Source organism: Trichechus manatus, unplaced genomic scaffold (genome assembly GCF_000243295.1).
Source record: "Trichechus manatus latirostris isolate Lorelei unplaced genomic scaffold, TriManLat1.0 scaffold00117, whole genome shotgun sequence".
Taxonomy (NCBI): domain Eukaryota; kingdom Metazoa; phylum Chordata; class Mammalia; order Sirenia; family Trichechidae; genus Trichechus; species Trichechus manatus.
In genome coordinates this window covers 667029-687007 of record NW_004444053.1, presented here as the reverse complement: position 1 = coordinate 687007, position 19979 = coordinate 667029, and the positions used below count along the sequence as shown (strand labels likewise).

At 36.5% G+C, this 19979-nt stretch overlaps 1 protein-coding gene across 1 annotated transcript in view; it reads left to right on the top strand.

The window, feature by feature from the left end:
• MPC2 (mitochondrial pyruvate carrier 2) overlaps nucleotides 1–19979 on the top strand; it is a 36380-nt gene that overhangs the window by 13256 nt on the left and 3145 nt on the right. The window contains exons 2-4 of the mRNA XM_023738423.1: nucleotides 4121–4161; nucleotides 10899–10983; nucleotides 11446–11557. Coding sequence (XP_023594191.1) covers nucleotides 4121–4161; nucleotides 10899–10983; nucleotides 11446–11557 — 238 coding nt within the window. The remainder of the gene's footprint in view (nucleotides 1–4120; nucleotides 4162–10898; nucleotides 10984–11445; nucleotides 11558–19979) is intronic.

The following is a 19979-nucleotide window of genomic DNA, read 5'->3' as shown; positions in this document are numbered from 1 at the left end:
TTAAAAAGACAGGAAAGAAAGAAAAGAAAAAGTGGTTGTCAGAAGAGACTCTGAAACTTGCTTTTGAATGTAGAGTAGCTAAAGTGAAAGGGAGAAATGATGAAGTCAAAGAGCTGAACAGAAGATTTCAAAGGGCGGCTCCAGGAAACAGAGTAATATATTATAATGAAATGTGCAAGGACCTGGAGAGAGAAAACCAAAAGGGAAGAACATGCTTGGCCTTTCTCAAGATGAAAGCACTGAAGAGAAGATTCAAGCCTCGAGTTGCAATATGGGGACAATATTAAACAATGTAGGAAGCATTCAAAGAAGATGGAAGGAATACACAGACTCACCGTACCAAAAAGAATTGGTTGACGTTCAGTCATTTCAGGAGGTAGCATATGATCAGGAACCAATGGTACTGAAGAAGTCCAAGCTGCACTGAAGGCATTGGCAAAAAACAAGGCTCCAGGAAATGATGGAATACCAATTGAGGTGTTTCAACAAATGACTTCAGCGTCAGAAGTGCTTACTTGTCTATAGCAAGAAATTTGAAAGACAGCAGCTACCTGGCCAACTGACTGGAAGAGATCTATATTTGTGCCCATTCCAAAGAAAGGTGATCCAACAGAATGTGGAAATTATCGAACAGTGTCATTAATATCACACACAAGTAAAATTTTGCTGAAGATCATTCAAAAGCAGTTGCAGCAATACATTGACAGGGAGCTACCACAAATTCAAGCTGGAGTTAGAAGAGAAAGTGGAATAAGGGATGTCATTTCTCATGTCAGATAGATCTTGGCTGAAAGCAGAAAATACCAGGAAGATGTTTACCTGTGTTTTATTGACTGCAAAGGCATTCGACTTTGTAAATCATAACAAATTGTGGGTAACATTGGGAAGAATGGGAACTCTGGAACACTTAATTGTACTCATGAGAAACCTGTTCATACACCAAGAGACAATCGTTTGAACAGAACAAGGGAATACTGCATGGTTTAACGTCAAGAAAGGTATGCATCAGGGTTGTATCCTTTCACCATGCTTATTCAGTCTGTATGCTGAGCAAATAATCTGAGAAGCTAGACTATAGGAAGAAGAATGTGGCATCAGGATTGGAGGAAGACTCATTAACAACCTGTAAAATGCAGATGACACAACCTTGCTTGCTGGAGGTGAAGAGGACTCGAAGCACTTATTGATGAAGATCAAAGACTACAGCCAACGGTAGGGATTACACTTTAACATAAAGAAAACAAAAAAATCCTCATAACTGGACCAATAAGCAACATCATGGTAAATGGAGAAAAGATTTATATTTTCAAGGATTTCATTTCACTTGGATCCACAGTCAACGCCCATGGAAGCAGCAGTCAAGAAATCAAACAACGCATTGCATTGGGCAAATCTGCTGCAAAAGACCTCTTTAAAGTGTTCAAAAGCAAAGATGTCACTGTAAGGACTAAGGTGCACCTGACCCAAGCCATAGTGTTTTCAGTTGCCTTGTATGCATGCAAAAGCTGAAAAATGAATAAAGAAGACCGAAGAACAACTGATGCCTTTGAATTATGGTGTTAGCGAAGAGTATTGAATATACCATGGACTGCCCGAAGAAGGAACAAATCTGTCTTGGAAGAAGTTCAGCCAGAACGTCCTTAGAAGTAACGATGGCAAGACATACTTTGGACATGTTATCAGGAGGGACCAGTCCCTGGAGAAGAACATCATCCTTGGTAAAGTAAAGGGTCAGCGAAGAAGAGGAAGACTTTAAATGAGATGGATTGATACCGAGGCTGCAACAGTGGGCTCAAACATAACAGCTGTGAGGATGGTGCAACACCGGACAGTGTTTTGTTCTGTTGTACATAGGGTCACTACAAGTCGGAACCGACTCAACGACACCTGACAACAACAACAGCAATGTCTATGAAAACACCACATCTTTCTCCCACATAGTGGCTTGTGGGTTTGAACTGCCAACCTTTTGGTTAGCACCCCAGTGCTTTAACCACTGAGTTACCAGGGATCCTTGATGGTAGTAGAGCCAAGATACATAAAAAAAGGAGTCTTATCGCTGGGTTCGTTTACTCTTGGCATGATGATGGTATTGCCTAAGTGTAAAACTAGTGTGGGTTTGTTGAAAGTACTTTAGAATTATTTCCCTAAAATGCTTTAAATAATTGCCAGACATGATTTTACTTAAACAGCCTTCCTGTTCTTAGATCTTGCAGGGCATTACTGTACTTTATTCATCAGTGAATCCCCAATACCTGGTACACTGTAAAAAATGCAGTAAATATTATAGGTGAATCAGTGAATGGTCTTTTCCACCACAAACTAGACCCAGAATTGGCTATTACCTTAGCTCATTGCTTTTTCTACGTCATTTTCTTTGTTCTGTTTTTTTCTTAAGTAATAGGTCTAACTCAATTTTATCTTTTAAATGTTATTTAAACATATGTGAACAGAAAGACTCCTTCTCATTAATGAGAGGGAATATTTACCTATTAGGGAGGAAGTGAATAAATTCATCTGTCCTTGTTGGTACTAGTAACAAGTATTGACTGGGAGTAGATAAAGAGAAGAAAAATGTGTTATACCTGGGTGATGATGCTATTTTAGATGTGGTTTTTGTGATCGATAAATTATTTGCAAGTAAAGTGGGATATTAAGGCAGAGATAATAGTCATAATTCCATTTTTTAAATTTTGAATTTGCTTATAAATCATTGTTGTCGTATATAAATCTGTTTGTTAAAAAAAGTTATTTTGTTGCTCCAGTGTGTGAGAGCGTACATACCATATTAAGTGTTCTGATATGTGCTGGACTCACCATGCTTAGTTACGTTTTAAATCTCCATGAACGGTCTCTTTCTTTCTTCCCTCTATATCTGCTCCAACTTACAAGAGATGCATGATTCGAAGAGTAAAAAGTAGGCACAGCTATGTAGTTAAAGAGCACTAGCTTAAGAATTGGAAGACTCGGATTCTAGTTAGAATTCTGCTACTTACTAGCTTCATGACTTGAGTAGGTCACGTAACTTCTCTGAGCCTCATTGGTAAAATGAAAGATTAGGATTAGATGATCTCTGACTTTCTATCTCTGCAACATCATGTTTCTCAAAATCTAGGTTATCTAAGAAACCAGAATTGTTTTTAATACTACAAACATTCATTTTAACATTTGTTGTTGTTGTTAAGAATATACACAGGAGAACATACCAATTCAATATTTGTACATGTACAATTCAGTGCCATTGATTACATTCTTTGGGTTGTGTAACCATTCTCACCCTCCTTTTCTGAGTTATTCCTCCTCCAATAACATAAATCCACTGCCCCCTAACATTCCTATCTAATCTTTCAAGTTTCTTGTTGTCACTTTGATCCTATATAGATTTTTTACTAGTTTAGCTAAAATATTGTTTCGTTTTAAGAAGACTTCAGGGAATATTTTTGATTTAAGGTTTAAAGTTTATCTCAGGGCAATATCTGTAGCATCCAAGGCTGCAGAAAGTCTGGAGTCCATTTTTGTGCAAGGCAGATGGGTACCAGGATGACTAAAATAAGGACTCTGTTATTAAGCAACTTACAAGTCTAGTTTTTCCTCTTTCTCATGTGAATCTTAAAATTATGTTCATTAATTTTTTAACTAGAATACTTACTATTTAGTAAGAATTTTTATCAATATATACAGTGAAATATAATTTATAGAACTCAGTAATAAAATTAGTGAATACATACATATCTACTGAAGCTCATATCACTAAAATGCCAAAATTTACAACTTCCTGACTTGAATAATATCTGTGACTGAACTAAGTGCCATGTTCAAGGCAAAGCATTGGGAATGGTTTCCAAAACCATCTCCATTATACATTAGCTAATTTTTAACAGGTTACAAAAATACAAATAATTAACAAGGAGATCAAAATAACTTATATGAAGGATTGACACTGTGATAACGTGGTATCTTTAACTTAATGCTAATTTAAATGCAAAATATGCAAAAAACATAGTAGAATGGTTAAAGATAGATTGATAAATCTTTGGTTGTTTGAAATGTGGTGATAGCTGATAAAAGACATGTATAAAATACTTGGTTTTATCCTGAACTTTTTTTTTGTTTTTTCCAGGTCCCAGAACAGTTTTTTTCTGGGCTCCTATTATGAAATGGGTAAGTTTGATTTTTTGCAAAAGGTACTGGAAAAATATTCCTTAATAGGAATTTATTAATTTGAAGTGACTTATGGATGTACTATAAAATGTTGGTATACCTTCAAATGATTTCATGGGAAATGTTCTCAGTTGTGTTATTTTCGCCACATAAAATGTGCTACCTACTTTAGTTTTTCTAAACTCCTTAGATAAAGGACTTTCTGGGAACACGTTTGTTATCAAGAAGTTTATTTTAACAGTGGGCCCTGGGAACATAAAACGTCATTCTAAAATTTAATGACCAAGGAAAACATTAAACTAGTTAGAACCCAAAATTAATTTTTATTATTAATTTAGTATTAGAACTGAATATACTAATGCCGAAATATAAGCAAGGAAAGTTAGCCTGAAAGAGTACAAGGATAAATCCAAGTTTATATATTAATATTTGATAAATGATAGAGCCAGGACTAGAGTCCAAGCCCAATGCTTTTTCCCTATCCCACAGTTTCCTAAAGCTTTTATTTGACTGAAAAGAAATAATTATGGTGGCTGTTTTAAGTTTGCAGCAAATCATTGATTTTATGTTTAAAGGGCTACTTTTGGTCTATAGCAGTGCTTCTCACAAAGTGTCATCCCTAGACGAGCAGGATCAGCATTGCCTGGGAACTTGTTAGAAATGCAGATTCTCAGGCCCCATCTCAGACCTACTGACTCAGAAACTCTGGGGCTAGTGTCCAGTGACTGTGTTTTAATAAGCCATCCAGGTGATTCTGATACCCTGTGTCTTAGGCTGGGTTCACTAGAGAAGCAAAACGAGTGAAGCAGTGGTTAAGACCTCGGCTGCTAACCAAAAGGTTGGCAGTTCAAATCCACCAGCCATTCCTTGGAAACCTGATGGGGCAGTTCTACTCTGTCCTGTAGGGTTGCTATGAGTCAGAATTGACTTGATGGCAACGTGTTTTTGTTTTTGTTTTATATATACATAGAGAGAGAGATTTATCTCAAGGAGATGGCTCACTTTGGTTATAGAGGCTGGCAAGTCCCAAGTCTGTGGGTCAGGCATCAGACATCAGGCTGGAGGCTTCTCCTGACTCACATAGCTGCAGAGGCTGATGAATCCAAGATCGGCAGGTAAGATGGCAGGCTGCTGACTCAGGTCCCAATAACTGGAGGTCAGATGCTGACAAGCTGAATTCAGGATCCAGAGCAGAGCAAAAGCCAGCAAGCTTTGCTAGAAAGTCCACATATATTGGATGCAGGCCACACTCCAAGGAAACTCCCTTTCAACTGATTGGCAACTCACAGCAGATCCCATCATGGAGGTGATGACATTGTATCAGATCTCATCATGGAGGTGATTACATTATTGTATGACTGCCGAACTACATCATAACTGCCAAACCACTGAGAATCATGGCACAGCCAAGTTGACACACAACCTTAATGATCACACCCTCTAAAATTTGGGAACTACAGTCTGTAGGCTATTTTAATTATCTTAAATTTACTGTTTTAAATTATTAGAACAATTCAGAAGCACAGTTATAAATCCAGGTAGGTTAAGAATGTTAGAGTTGGAATTGGCTGTGCCTCAGTCTAATGGCCTTAAGCAAGTTAAGTCTCTGGCGTTTTTTCTCTTCATCTGTAAAATAATATTAGAGTACTTTGGTGGTTTGGGAGCTATATTTTATAGAGAACTAGGGACCAGCTCTTCTTTTTTCATTTTTATATATTGAGGTTCCACATAAGATTTTGATATTTAAAAAAATGGACTAGATCATCTTTAAATGGTTTTGCTCACTCTCAGGATTCAAAAATAACGTAAAAAACAAAACAAAAAACTCCTCATACTGGTAGAAGAGACATTATTTATTTTCTTCCTCTTCTCCCCCATCCATGCTTAAAATCATGTAGTAATTATATATAAAGTAGGATTAGTTGCTGAAGTATTGTTTCTCTAGTTCCATCATTGAATGAGAATGAATCTATTTACAGTAAATTTGGGGGTTCATTTTGACTTCACATTTCCACAATTAAGTTTATTCACTTCATCAGTAGTTTTGATGTTTATTTGATCTGTTACATTAGTATTTTGAGACTTTCTAACAGTATATATATTTATAAGTGCCTCTTTCTCCTTTAGAAACACCTATTTTAAGTCCATGTTGAAATCATGCAGTCTCCTGATGACAGCATGGCAGTGGAAACTTCTGTGTCTTATTCTCTGATGTTCTTGTTCTTGTTCTTTTGTTAGATATTTACTGTATGTGTATATTAAAATGTTTTCTCACCGCAGAGGATTTGATAGTCTATGGTAGTCTATACATGACACATAACAGTTCCTGCTGTAAGTCACATTTTCTGTATTAAGAATTTGAGCCCATATCTCTTCAGACATTTAACTACAGTAGTGCCCTTCTTGGTGCAAATGGTTAAGCACTTGGCTACTAACCAGAAGGTTGGTGGTTTGAATCCACCCAGAGGCACCTTGGAAGAAGGCCCTGGTGGTCTCCTTCTGAAAGTTCACGCCCATTGAAAACCCTGTGGAATACAATTCTACGGTGACACATAGAGTTGCCATGAGTCGGAATGAACTCTACAGCAACGGGTTTGATTTTATTGTGTTTTTTTAGAGCCCTTCTTAGCCACTTTAGTTGAAACCAAATAATTAATCATAAAAGTCAAAGTGGATAATTCTTAAAAATGAATGTATATACATACCTTAAACATTTTATTTTAACTTAAAAATATATAAATTCATTTGTCATGTACAATAAGGCCAAAGCTTTTACTCATTTATGAGTCCACTGATTTGAGTTCCACCTCTTCCATCTTAGATAAATTATACCATAGTGCCTCCTGTATGATTTCTAGTTTCATTTTCTTTAAGGCAGAGCAAGTTTTTAGATATTTCATTAACAGCATGAATACAGAATCATGCTAGATTTTTATGATTTTTGTTTCCCCCAATCTTTTTATGTTTATCTTATTCATACCTAATTTGACTGTAGGCTTTAACAACTTGCCTTTATTGACTCTTTCCGAAGCAGTCACCTTTGCTTTCATAGAAGCCTCTTTTTGTATTAAATTCTACCTGTTTACCTTAATCGTTCATTAAATTATATAAATTACATTAACGAGTAAAACTACATTAACAGGTTTGGGGACAAATAGTAACTTGGTAAAAATGCAGCTCAAGTGGTAGGAGCAAAAATGCATAAATACATTACAGAGAACACTAGCCATGAGCATTCAGCATGCCATGGGCATCTGTTAGCTTGTTTACACAAGGAATGGAGATCTTTGGCTAACCTAAGAAAATGATTATGTGACAGTCAGCTAAGAGAGCTTCTTTTATTTTTGTTTAGAATCTTTTTGCACAACTCTGTTATCACCTAACTCTTGAACAATATACCATTTAATGTAGCTAATTTTTCTATTTTCTTTGCTCCTTAGGAATAATTCATACTCTGTTTCAAGGTTATATACTTGTAGATTGTGATCCTATTTGCTTTTCCGGAGCTCTGGCAGCTCAGTGGTTAAGAGCTCAGGCTGCTAACCAAAAGGTCAGCGGTTTGAATCCACCAGCCGCTCCTTGGAAACCCAATGGGGCAGTTCTTCTCTGTCCTGTATGGTCGCTATGAGTCAGAATCAACTCGACAGCAATGGGTTTTTGGGTTTATATATATATATATACAGAGAGAGAGAGAGAGGGTGTGGTTTTGGTTTTTATTTGCTTTTCCAGCTAGAACTACTTATATAGATTAAATTCACGGTTTAAAATCCTGAGGACTTGGCTGTCTACAAGCATTTTGGCACTGGAATGTTCTATGGTGCTATTTCATTTTTTAAAGTACTCCTATAAAAGTGTCATATGGCATAATTTTTTTAATAAAGGAGAAAATATTTAAATGGATAAATGAAGGAAAGTATAATATTTTAAACTATCTTGTGAGTATTTCCCTCAACCCAGTGGAGATAATCAGCTGCCTGAAAGAATCACAAAACCTGGGCTTCAGATAGTTGAAAAATATTATTTTTAATTCTGGAAGCAAAGGGAGATAATATTTTTAGTCTACCAAGTGCTAAACTATCTGCATTAGGTTGTTTAATGCATTATCTCATATTTAATCTTTACTAAAAAATCTGGGAAGTAAATATTATCCCTGTTTTTCAGATAAAGGGAGTAAGATTCAAAGAATATCAGGTTCAAAGAAGAGGTGACTTCCCAGTCATGTTGTTGTTAGTAAGTGACAGTCAGTATTTGAACCCCCAGGTCTCCTTGACTCAAAAGCCTGTGCTGTTAATCTTTAACATAGCCACTGCGGTGTATGTTAGAGAATATTTTACATACTCATGTATACTCTTCAGTACTATCTGAATCTACAGTTTATTATTTGTATACAGTTCATAATAATGAAAAGGAACACAAACCTTCCACCCTCATCCTGAGGCTAGGAATGCAGTTTGAAAGAGTACTATCCTGCTCTAGAGATATTAGCTGTTATTATTTTTGTTGTTTTGTTAATATTTTCTAGGCACTGTTTTAAATACTTTTAAAGCTTATTAATCTCATTTAATCCTTATAACAGTCTTTGAAGGGTAGATATTAATGCTTTCATTTCCTGTATGAAGAATTTAAGACAAGTTGTTATGTAACCTGATTGAGTTTACACAGCTAGTAAGTGGCAGAGATTAGATTCACAGTGAGATTTTGTAAGCTAATTTATAGAAGGTTAGAATGATGTAGAAGTAGAAAGGGATTTTTAAAAAAACATAGGGAAGGGAGCTCAAGACCTTTGTAGGAGAGAACAATTACTAACATGTCGCAGAAAAGTAAAGTGTGCACTGGGAGCAAAACAAAATCATGACCCCTGACGTCTTCCAAAAGAGAATGCTAGGATATAGCCTATAGTCTTCATAGATCTGTTCAAAAAGCCACTTGAAATACATGAACCCAGTAGAATAATCGTAGAAATCAGTCCCTTTCTTCCTTCTATGCGGTGTCAGTTTTCTATCCTGCAGAAGAGGCAAAAAAATAGAGAGCAGAGAAAATGTATGTTGGAACCTGGAAGAAGGATGTAGGAGGGATGTTTAGAGAAACATTTGGGAAGAAAATCATAGGATCAAGAGTGAAAGTTGAGAAGAAGAAAAGTAGTGTTGGCCATGATTTACCTCTAATTATACCCCTGTATTTAACCACTTACCCCTTTTTATAACAGAGTCATTGCTTTCTTGAACTAATAACTTCATTAATTCAATACAAATTGGACTTGGTTTAAATTTACATATAAATTCACAAGTATGTGTGTGTTCTGTTTAAGGAAATACCCTTTCCTGATTTGTGTTTTCCAGGCAAGAGCATAGAACTCAGTAAAACCTGAAAATAAATAATTTCTTAAAAACATATTCTCTAATTACATATTTAGGATTTGCTTTAAATTCCTTAAACAACGATAAAGAGGAAAATGAAGGAGGGAAGGTGAAGTAAGTGCAGCAAAAATCTCAGTAATTGTTGATTTTGGGTGATGGGTATGTAGAGAATCTTTGTATGATTCTCTCGTATATGTTTGAATTTTTCATGATAAAAATCATTTTAATACATTTTCTAATCTCTGTCATAGAGTAGCATAACTAATGTTCTAATGAAGACTCATTACTAAACTCTGAGTGATGCTTATGGTGGGGTGTGAGTGGGATGAGTATAAAAAAGACAATATTAAAAACACAGCAGAGAAGAAATGACCATGTATACATTAAAGAAAAGTACTCGAACCAAAAGATTAAAATTATAACACAATTTATCTGATACTTTTACTTTTAAAAATAAATAACATTGACAGAAACATGAAAGGAGGAATCTATACAAATTACCTTAAACAGCTTTCAAACATCCTCTATACTAGTGGTTCTCAACATGTGAATGTAGAAGTTACTATAAAGAGTATATAAATGCATATGTAAAAGAAGTATCATTTGTAGACATATATATATGTCTTACATATACGTATGTGTGTGTGTGTATAAAACTGATTTTCAATTACATGGGGCTGCTTAATATGGTTCCACCACCCATCTGCCAGTTTGTTGTACTGTGGGGCCTTGTGTGTTGCTGTGATGCTGGAAGCTATGCCACGGGTATTTCAAATACCAGCAGGGTCACCCATGGTGGACAGGTTTCAGCAGAACTGCCAGACTAAGACAGACTAGGAAGAAAGGCCTGGCAATCTGCCTCTAAAAATTAGCCAACGAAACCTTATAGATCACAGCAGAATATTGTCCCACTCACTTGCTTTGAACACATCAGAAGAGATCAGTCACAGAGGTGGACATCATGTTTGAAGTAGAGGGCCAGCAAGGACAAGAGATACCCTCAATGAGATGGAGAGGCACTATAGCCACAAAGATGGACTCAAAACATGCGAGCGATCTTGGAGATGATGCAGGACTAGGCAGCATTTCATTCTGTTGTGCATAAAGTCACCATGAGTCGGTGTCACCTCAATGGCAACTATCTTACGTCTTTCTATCCAATATGATCAAAAAATACTGATTAATTTATATAAAGTATTTCTGAGCTTAGTGTAGCTTGTTGTCATGATATACATTTTCTTAATGCATGGATACTAAAATTATAGCTGCTGTCATGTGTAAATCTCTGAATTATTTTGAGTTTAACTGAAAGTTAAGAATCATTACTCCATACTCATGGTGCTTTTTTTTTTATTCCTATGTGTTAATGTTTGTTTCCAGGGGTTGGTGTGTGCTGGATTGGCTGACATGGCCAGACCTGCAGAAAAGCTCAGCACAGCTCAATCTGCTGTTTTGATGGCTACAGGTAAATTAAATGAATGTTTTCAGTGTTCTATATAGGACATTTCTTGTTTTGTTTTACATCAGTTTATTTAACAGTTTAATGTTTAAAACGCACACACAGATTGATAGTGCTATCTCTAGGAGGTTGTTGGTTTGTGGATGGAGGGGGCAGAGGAAAGTTACAATGAACATCTATACGGGTTTTTGTTACTCCATGTTTTTGCCATAAGTATATTTTTATAAATAGTAGGAAAAGTTAGTTAATATTCAGTTGCCCTATAAAGATTCCTCTTTAATGTAATAACAGTATTTTGTGTAACACTGAATTATACAGACTTAAGACTCAGAGTATAGCATTTCTTTGTCATCCTACAATATTATTGTCATATTCTCATTTATAATTATTTTGCTCTAATATTAAGCGTTCAAGTAATTATACTGTAGCAGTACCTATGCTTTTTAAAAAAAATATTTGTTTTAACAGGGTTTATTTGGTCAAGATACTCACTTGTCATTATTCCAAAAAACTGGAGTCTGTTTGCTGTTAACTTTTTTGTCGGAGCAGCAGGGGCCTCTCAGCTCTTTCGTATTTGGAGGTAAGCTTGCCAAAGGGTTAAAAATACCTGCCTCAGCAGCCACCTAGATGACAGTAATGTTTTTATTTTTTAGAGATTCTTATACATTGCTAAGACATGAATGTACCTGAAGGAGAAATTTAGCATCTCTAGAAAACTCTGGATATTTACAAATAAGTTACATTATCAGTGTAATCACATAAAAGTTGGAATAGATTTATTCAATTTATTCATCCCCTGGAGAGTGTCATAGTTTAAGTTTTTCACTAACTTAAGATCCTGAGGAATTAGCTTTTGCTATTTCCTGAAAAAGTTTTATAACTTTTATAATAGCAACACTGTTCAGCCAGTCTTCCTTCCTGTAACCTTGTGGCTAAATGTGATTGGAATAAAAACAAAGGAACAATGTAGTCCATTTACATTCTCTTCTCAGATGTTCTCCCTTTGCTCTAGTGAGCTACAACTTTGCGTTTTAACAAATATAGAAGTTAGACAGCTGTTTGTTAATTTTCACTTCTGAGAGTGTCTCCCTGGTGACATAACTGTCACTTAACTATATGACTAATAAAATTTCTAGAAATTTGTCAGTTTCAGCTTTTTAAAATATTATGTACCTCAGCTTCATCTATTCATTTCATTTTAAATATTTCTATGTGTTTGAGAACATCTTTTTGGTTACTTTATCAGAGGAATTTGTAGCTTTAATTTTTTAAATAGAAATCGAGTTGTAAGATTAGCAGAATATTGACTTTGTAATTTGCAGTTTATTTGTATTTTTATTTATTGCTTTTACATCTTTTAACATCATAGGTAGGGTGCTTCCTTTAATTAAATACACCTACTCCTCACTTATCCACTAGCTCATTATCTGACATTTCACATTAATGACAATAGTACAAAATCTACTATCCAACTGTTTTGCACATTAACTACGTACATCTGGTAGTAATGAATGCCGAGGTGCAAGGCGAGCGGAACATTGGCTGTGACGGTTGTTATGTGTCAACTTGACCGGGCCATGATTCTCAATGATTTGGCAGTTATGTAATGTAATCTGGCAATTACGTAATGATGTAGTCATCCTCTATTTTTGTGATCTGATGTGGTCATCCTCCATTTACTCATAATGCCCATTTTTGCATAATACTGATTTTTGCATAATAACCTGGTCTTTGGCACCTAACCATGTGGATAAACGAAAAGCAGATGTATATTTTTTCTTGGTGTTCAAAAGTAATTTTTATTATGCTTCATTTCTAAATGCTTGAGTGCTTGTATTTTATTATCCTAATATTTTATTACCGTATGTTTAGTAGCTTATTTTAAAGGCTCAGAGGATAGGTATACTGGCCTGCTCATATTACCTATATAAACCATAGTTAACTGCTGTCATAAGAAACAACTAGTCAGATTTCCTTACTCCAGTCTTGATGACTTTCAGCCCCTAGTTTGAGAAAGAGTAATCTAATAGAAAAAATATTAAGCGGTTTTCAGACCTAATGATGCATTTTCTAAATATTTAGCCTTTTATATAATCTCTTTTGTTAAGACAATATGTGCCATTTCTGATTTATTAAGCACTTTTCTATTTCAGTATTTTACCACTCACTTCCATGTGGGTGTGTTTAATAAAGTGGGATTTAAATGTATAGTGTTATAATATTGTAAATGATGTTTAGACGGAGACCACCGGTTTCATTAGAAAATGGTCCATGAACACTGGACAGTTTTTTTTAACAGACATTTTTAAGCCTCCAAACTAAGCTTTTGTTTCACCAACAAACGTTTTTTCTGCAATTTACTGCTTTGTGGAGATTTTCTCAGGTATAACTCAGGGTTGTTTGGTTTTGGGACATTTTTTAAACTTTTTACTTACTAGTTAACATTTTTTGTTGATGAGTGGTTAGCAGTCTGCAATGCACTCATCCTAGACGAAGGCTTCTGGCTTTAACTGAACCACGGAACCTTCCTAACTGACAAACCAGTGTCATAAATAGCAGCTATGTTTGACAGAAAAAATTGACTGATCTCAAAAAACGTAGCACTTCCAGGCAACATGACACTATAGACAGAAGCTCTACAGCATCCCTCCACAGCAAAGATCCGAAAAACCAAGCCAAACAGAAAATGGCAGTCTTGAAACCCTAAGCATCAAATGAAGAGATAAAGAACTCAGCCAAGCACTGAAGGGAATAAGAAACTGACAGAGAACTGTGAGGAGAGATACACGCAGAGGTACCCTATCAGGTAACACAGCACAGATGCACCCTATCAGGTAACACAGCACAGATGCACCATCTTGGGTTCCTGTCAGAGATCAGTGAACAGGGGGCACAGGAGACAGGTTCACAGACCTTCCAGCAGGAGACAGAACAACTGGTAACCACTGATATATGATTTCCCACCCCCCACCCTTCTTCACCCCCGACTCGGCCTCCTCTGCTTACTGCGGCCACAGTCTCTTAGCCGGGAAGCACCGGCTTCACCCCAGTACAGCTTGGATTCCACACCTGCACTGGCTGGCTCCCTGAGTGCCATTTGCTGGCTGCTGGGGTTGCTTTTTTCCACTTCCGTTGATTTCCTCCATACCTCACACCACCTCCCCCCTCCTTACTCTCAAATACCTGGCTCCGTGCAATGTCTTTGCTTCTTCCTGAAAGGCTGTGAAATGCCGCTCAAATGTGAACCTGCTTCCCGGCCCGTGCTGCCACACTGATGTGATCCTGGGGCTTTCTTTTGTTTATTTTCTTTTTATTTTCTCAAATTAGGAGCCCGTTCTAGCCAGGCAGTGCTGCGTGGCTTGGGACCTACCCCCTCAGTTTGCACAGACACAAAGAGTGATACCTGAGGCCGTTTCTTTTTTCTTGTTTTTTTTCCCCTCCTTTTTTGGGTTTTTCTTGTTGTCTTTTTTTGTTTTCTTTTCTTTTCTCTCCTCCCTTTTTGTCTCTCTTCATTACTCAGTTTCTTGTCTCGCTATACTTGCCTTCTCTTCCTGTCTCCTGAATACCTGGCGCTGAGTGACACCTTTACCCCTTATAGCTGGGCTGTAATTCATTGCCTGGGAGTAACTTCCCCAGACCTGACAGCCACACTGGTAGGATCCTTGGGGGCTTTGCTTTTCATTTTTCTTTCTAAATTTTATTTATTCATTTTTTTCTTCTCTTCTTCTGCTATTTGTTTTTCTCCATTTCTCAGTCTCTCATCTGTCCACTCCAACGGCAAGCTTCCTTAGCACTTTTTTTTTTTTTGTATTTTTTGGTTCCTGTTCCTCTCTCCTCTCCCTTTTCCTCTCTCCTCTCTCTCCTCTTTCTCATACCCATCCTAGCTCCACATGTCACAATCTCCCCCCTCCATCCTGACTATCTGCAGCATGCACTGAGCATCACACCCCCAAGCAGCACAGGCACAGCCTACCGGGACCTCCCCTGCACTGATTGCTGGCCCACCCTATTGACCGTAGTACGTGCCACAAACAACCCATCCCAGCAACTCCTCTTCAGCTAGACCTGCCCTGCTGTACCATATCTGAGCAACTGACCCTGCCTATTGGAGGAGGTGAAAAGTATTGTGCCCATAGACGAGCAAAAAACAAGGAACACACAGCGTGCCTGCTGAGACATAGCCAAATAAAACAAAGAGACAGGACGAAACAAATCTGCAATCAATAAACGAAAATAACTACCGAATGCCCCGAATACAGCAAACGATATCAAAACATTTACAAAAACATGGCGGGATGGCTCCAGGAGGTGTCCAAAACAAAACACCAGATGACTTTCCAGTAGAAGAAAATGCAGTAGAACTACCTGATAGGGAATTCACATCTCTAATATTCAGAACTATCCAAGAGTTGAAACAAAAAGCAGACAAAAATGACGAAAAAATAGACAAATTCATGGAAGAGGCAGACAAATTCAGGGAAAATACAGACCAAAAAAACGGAAGAATTTAAGAAAATAATGCAGGAATAAAATGCCAAAATAAATTCAGAACTAGAAACCATACAAAAACATAATTAGAAATCCAAAGGATAAACAACAAGATTTCAGAAATGGACAATGTCATGGAAGGGCTTAGGAGCAGATTTGAAATGGTGGAAGACAGGATCAGCGAAATTGAACACAAACACTTGGATACAAACCTTTTGAGGAAAAACCAGAAAAAGGAACAAAGAAAATTGAAGAGACCCTGAGAATTATGTGGGATACAATCAAAAGCAAAAATTTGTGAGTGATCGGAGTTCCAGAACAGGGGGAGAAAACAGAAAACACAGAGAGGATCATTGAAGAACTGCTGACAGAAAATTTCCCCAATATCATGAAAGATGAAAGCTGGCCATCCATGAAGCTCAACGAACCCCAAATAGGATAGACCCCAAAAGAAAATCACCAAGGCGTATCATTATCACACTCGCCAAAACCAAAGATAGACAAAGAATCCTGAGAGCAGCTTGAGGAAAACAAAAAGTCACATACAGAGAAGAAACAAATAAGACTTAGCTTGGATTATTCAGCAGAAACCATGCAGGCAAGAAGGCAATGGGATGACATATATAAAACCTTGAAAAAAAATTGCCAGCCAAGAATAATATAACCTGCAAAACTCTTGTTCAAATATGATGGTGAAATTAGGACATTTCCAGATAAACAGAACTTAAGGGAATATGTAAATACCAAACCAAACTTACAAAAATTATTAAAGGGAGTCCTTCGATCTGAGAACAAACAACATCAGCTCAGAGGCTAAATCTAGGATGCAGGATCATACCATCCAGATACCAGTCTAGGAAATGAACTCTCAAGGACTATCCAAAACCAAAAGAAATACAACAGGGAATCAGAGAAGTTAGTCTGTAAATGACAACAACATCAAAACAATAAAAGAGGGACTAAACGGTATAGGTATAGAACTATCTAATAGAGAGGAAGGCAAGGCAATACCAAGTAATAATAGATTGCTTCAAACTTAGGAAGATGAGGGTAACTTTCACGGTAACCACAAAGAAAGTTAACAAACCTACTCATCAAAATAAAGACATAAAGTCTCAGTAAAAACAAAACCGACAAAAACAAAAGAAATGAAAAATCCAAGAACAAAAGGAATTCAGCATAGAAAAGTAACAGGAACAAAGAAAACGTCATGACCACAAAAAAAAAGCACTACAAAATAACAGCAATAAACTCACACCTATCAATAATTACACTGAATGTAAATGGCCTAAATGCACCCATAAAGAGACGGAGAGTGACAGAATGGATAAAAAAACAGGTTCCATCAATATGCTGTCTATAAGAGACACACCTTAGAAACAAAGATGTAAATTTATTAAAAATCAAAGGATGGAAAAAAATATATCAAGCAAACAACTACAAAAAAAGTGGCAAAACTAATCTCAGATAAAATAGACTTTAAAACAAAACATACTATAAAAGACAAAGAAGGACACTATAAATGATTAAGGGGACGATCCATCATAAAGATATAACCATAAGAAACATCTACAAACCCAATGACAGGGTTCCAAAATACATAAAACGAACTCTAAAAAGAGAAATTGACAGTTCCACAACAATAATAGGAGATTTCAACACACCACTGTAGGTAAAGGACAGAACATCTAAAAAGAAACTCAACAAAGATACAGAAAACTTAAAGGGCACAGTCAGCCAACTTGACCTCATGGACATATATAGAACACTCTACCCTACAGCTGCAGAGTACACATTCTTTTCCAATGTACATGGAACGGTCTTCAGAATAGACCACATCTTAGGCCACAGGGCAATCCTCAACAAAATCCAAAACACTGAGATAATTCAAAGTATCTTCTTTGACCACAGCGCCATCAAGGTAGAAATTAACAACAGAAAGAGCAAGGAAAAAAAAAATCAATTACATGGAAACAGAATAACACCTTGCTTACAAACCACTGGGTAATAGACGAAATGAGAGATGAAATCAAAAAATTTCTAGAATCAAATGAGAATGAAAATACATCATACCAAAACTTTTAGGACACAGCAAAGGCAGTCCTCAGAGGACAATTTGTAGCAATAGATGTACACATCAAAAAAGAAGAAAGCGACAAAATCAAAACATTAGTTGCAGAGCTCAAGCAAATATAAAGAGAACAGGAAAAAAAGTCCAACCTACCAGAAGAAAGGAAATAATAAAAATCAGAGTAGAATTAAATGAAACAGAGAATAGAAAAACAATCGAAAGAATCAACAAAACCAAAAGTTGGTTCTTTGAAAGAATCAGCAAAATCAACAAACCACTGGCCAGACTGACGAAAGAAAAACAGGAGAGGACGCAAATAACCCAAATAAGAAATGAAATGGGGAACATGACAACCGACCCAATTGAAATAAAAAGGATCATAACAGAGTATTATCAGAAACTATACTCCAACGAATTTGAAAACCTAGAGGAAATGGATAAATTTCTAGACACACATTACGTACCCAACTGTCACAAAACTATGTTGAACGTCTGAACAGACCCGTAAGAAGAGATGAGATTGAAAAGATAATTTAAAAGAAAAACTCCCAACAAAAAAAGCCCTGGCCAGATGGCTTCACTGGAGAATTCTACCAAACATTCAGAGAAGACCTTATACCAGTACTACTCAAACTGTTTGCGAACATAGAAAAGGAAAGAATACTTCCGAATTCATCTATGAACCCAGCATCACCCTGATACCAAAACCAGGCAAATACACCACAAAAAAAGAAAATTACATACCAATATCTCTCATGAATATAGATGGCAAAATTCCTAACAAAATTCTGGCCAATAGAATTCAGCATCATTTCAAAAAAATAATACACCATGACCAAGTAGGATTCATACCAAGTATGCAACGATGGTTCAACATTAGAAAATCAATCAACATAATCCACCACGTAAATAAAAGCAAAGAGTCATATGATCATCTCAACTGTTGCAGCAAAGGCATTCGACAAAATCCAACACCCATTGTTGATAAAAACTCTTAATAAAATAGGTATTGAAGGGAGATTTCTCAACATAATAAAGGGCGTCTATGCAAAACCAACAGCCAACATCATTCATAACAGAGAGAGGTGGAAAACATGCCCCTTGAGAACAGGAACAAGACAAGGATGCCCTTTATCACCACTCCTATTTAACATTGTCCTGGAAATTCTAGCTAGAGCAATAAGGCAAGAAAAAGAAATAAAGGGCATCGAAATTGGTAATGAAGACGTTAAACTGTCCCTGTTTGCGGATGATATGATACTATATATACAAAACTCAAAAGCCTTCACAAGAAAACTATTGAAACTAATATAAAGATTTACCAGAGTAGCAGGATACAAGATAAACATATAAAAATCAGTTGGATTCCTAAACACCAATAAAGAGAATGATGAAAAGGAAATCAGGAAAAGAATACCATTTATAATAGCCCCTAAAACGATAAAACACATAGGAATAAATCTAACCAGGGATGTAAAAGACCTATACAAAGAAAACTACAAAACACTACTGCAAGAAACCCAAGGGATATACATAAATGGAAAAACATATGATACTCATGGATAGCTAGACTCAACATTGTAAAAATGACAATTCTACCCAAAGCAATTTACAAATACAATGCAATCCCAATCCAAATACCAACAACATTCTTTAAAGAGATGGAAAAACTAGTCATTAATTTTATATGGAAACAGAAGAAGCCCCAGATAAGTAAAGCACTATTGAAGAAGAAGGATAAAGTAGGAAGACTCCCACTACCTGACCTCAGAACCTACTATACAGCTTACAGTAGTCAGAACAACCTGGTACTGGTACAACAACAGATAAATTTACCAGTAGAACAGAATTGAGAACTCAGATGTAAATCCATCCACCTGTGGTCATGTGATCTTCGACAAGGGCCCAAAGCCCATCAAGTGGGGAAACGACAGTCTTTTTAACAAATGGTGCTGGCAAAATTGGATATCCATCTGCAAAAAAATGAAACAGGACCCATACCTCACACCATATACAAAAACTAATTCAAAGTGGATCAAAGACCTAAATATAAATCCAAAAAATATAGTTCATAGAAGAAAAAATAAGATCAATGCTAGAGGCCCCAGTACATGGCATTAGAGGGTACACATCATAACCAACAACAGACCAACTCCAGAAGATAAGCTAGATAACTGGGATCTTCTTAAAATCAAACACTTAATGCCCATCAAAAGACTTCACCAAAAGAGTAAAAAGAGAACCTACAGACTGGGAAAGAATTTTTGTACAGTACAAGTCAGACACAGATCTAATCTCTATAATCTAGAAGAAAATCCAACACCTTTACAACAAAGAGACAAATAATCCTATTAAAAAATGGTCAAAGGAAATGAACAGACACTTCACCAAAGAAGACATTCAAGCGGCCAACAGACACATGAGGAAATGCTCGCGATCACTA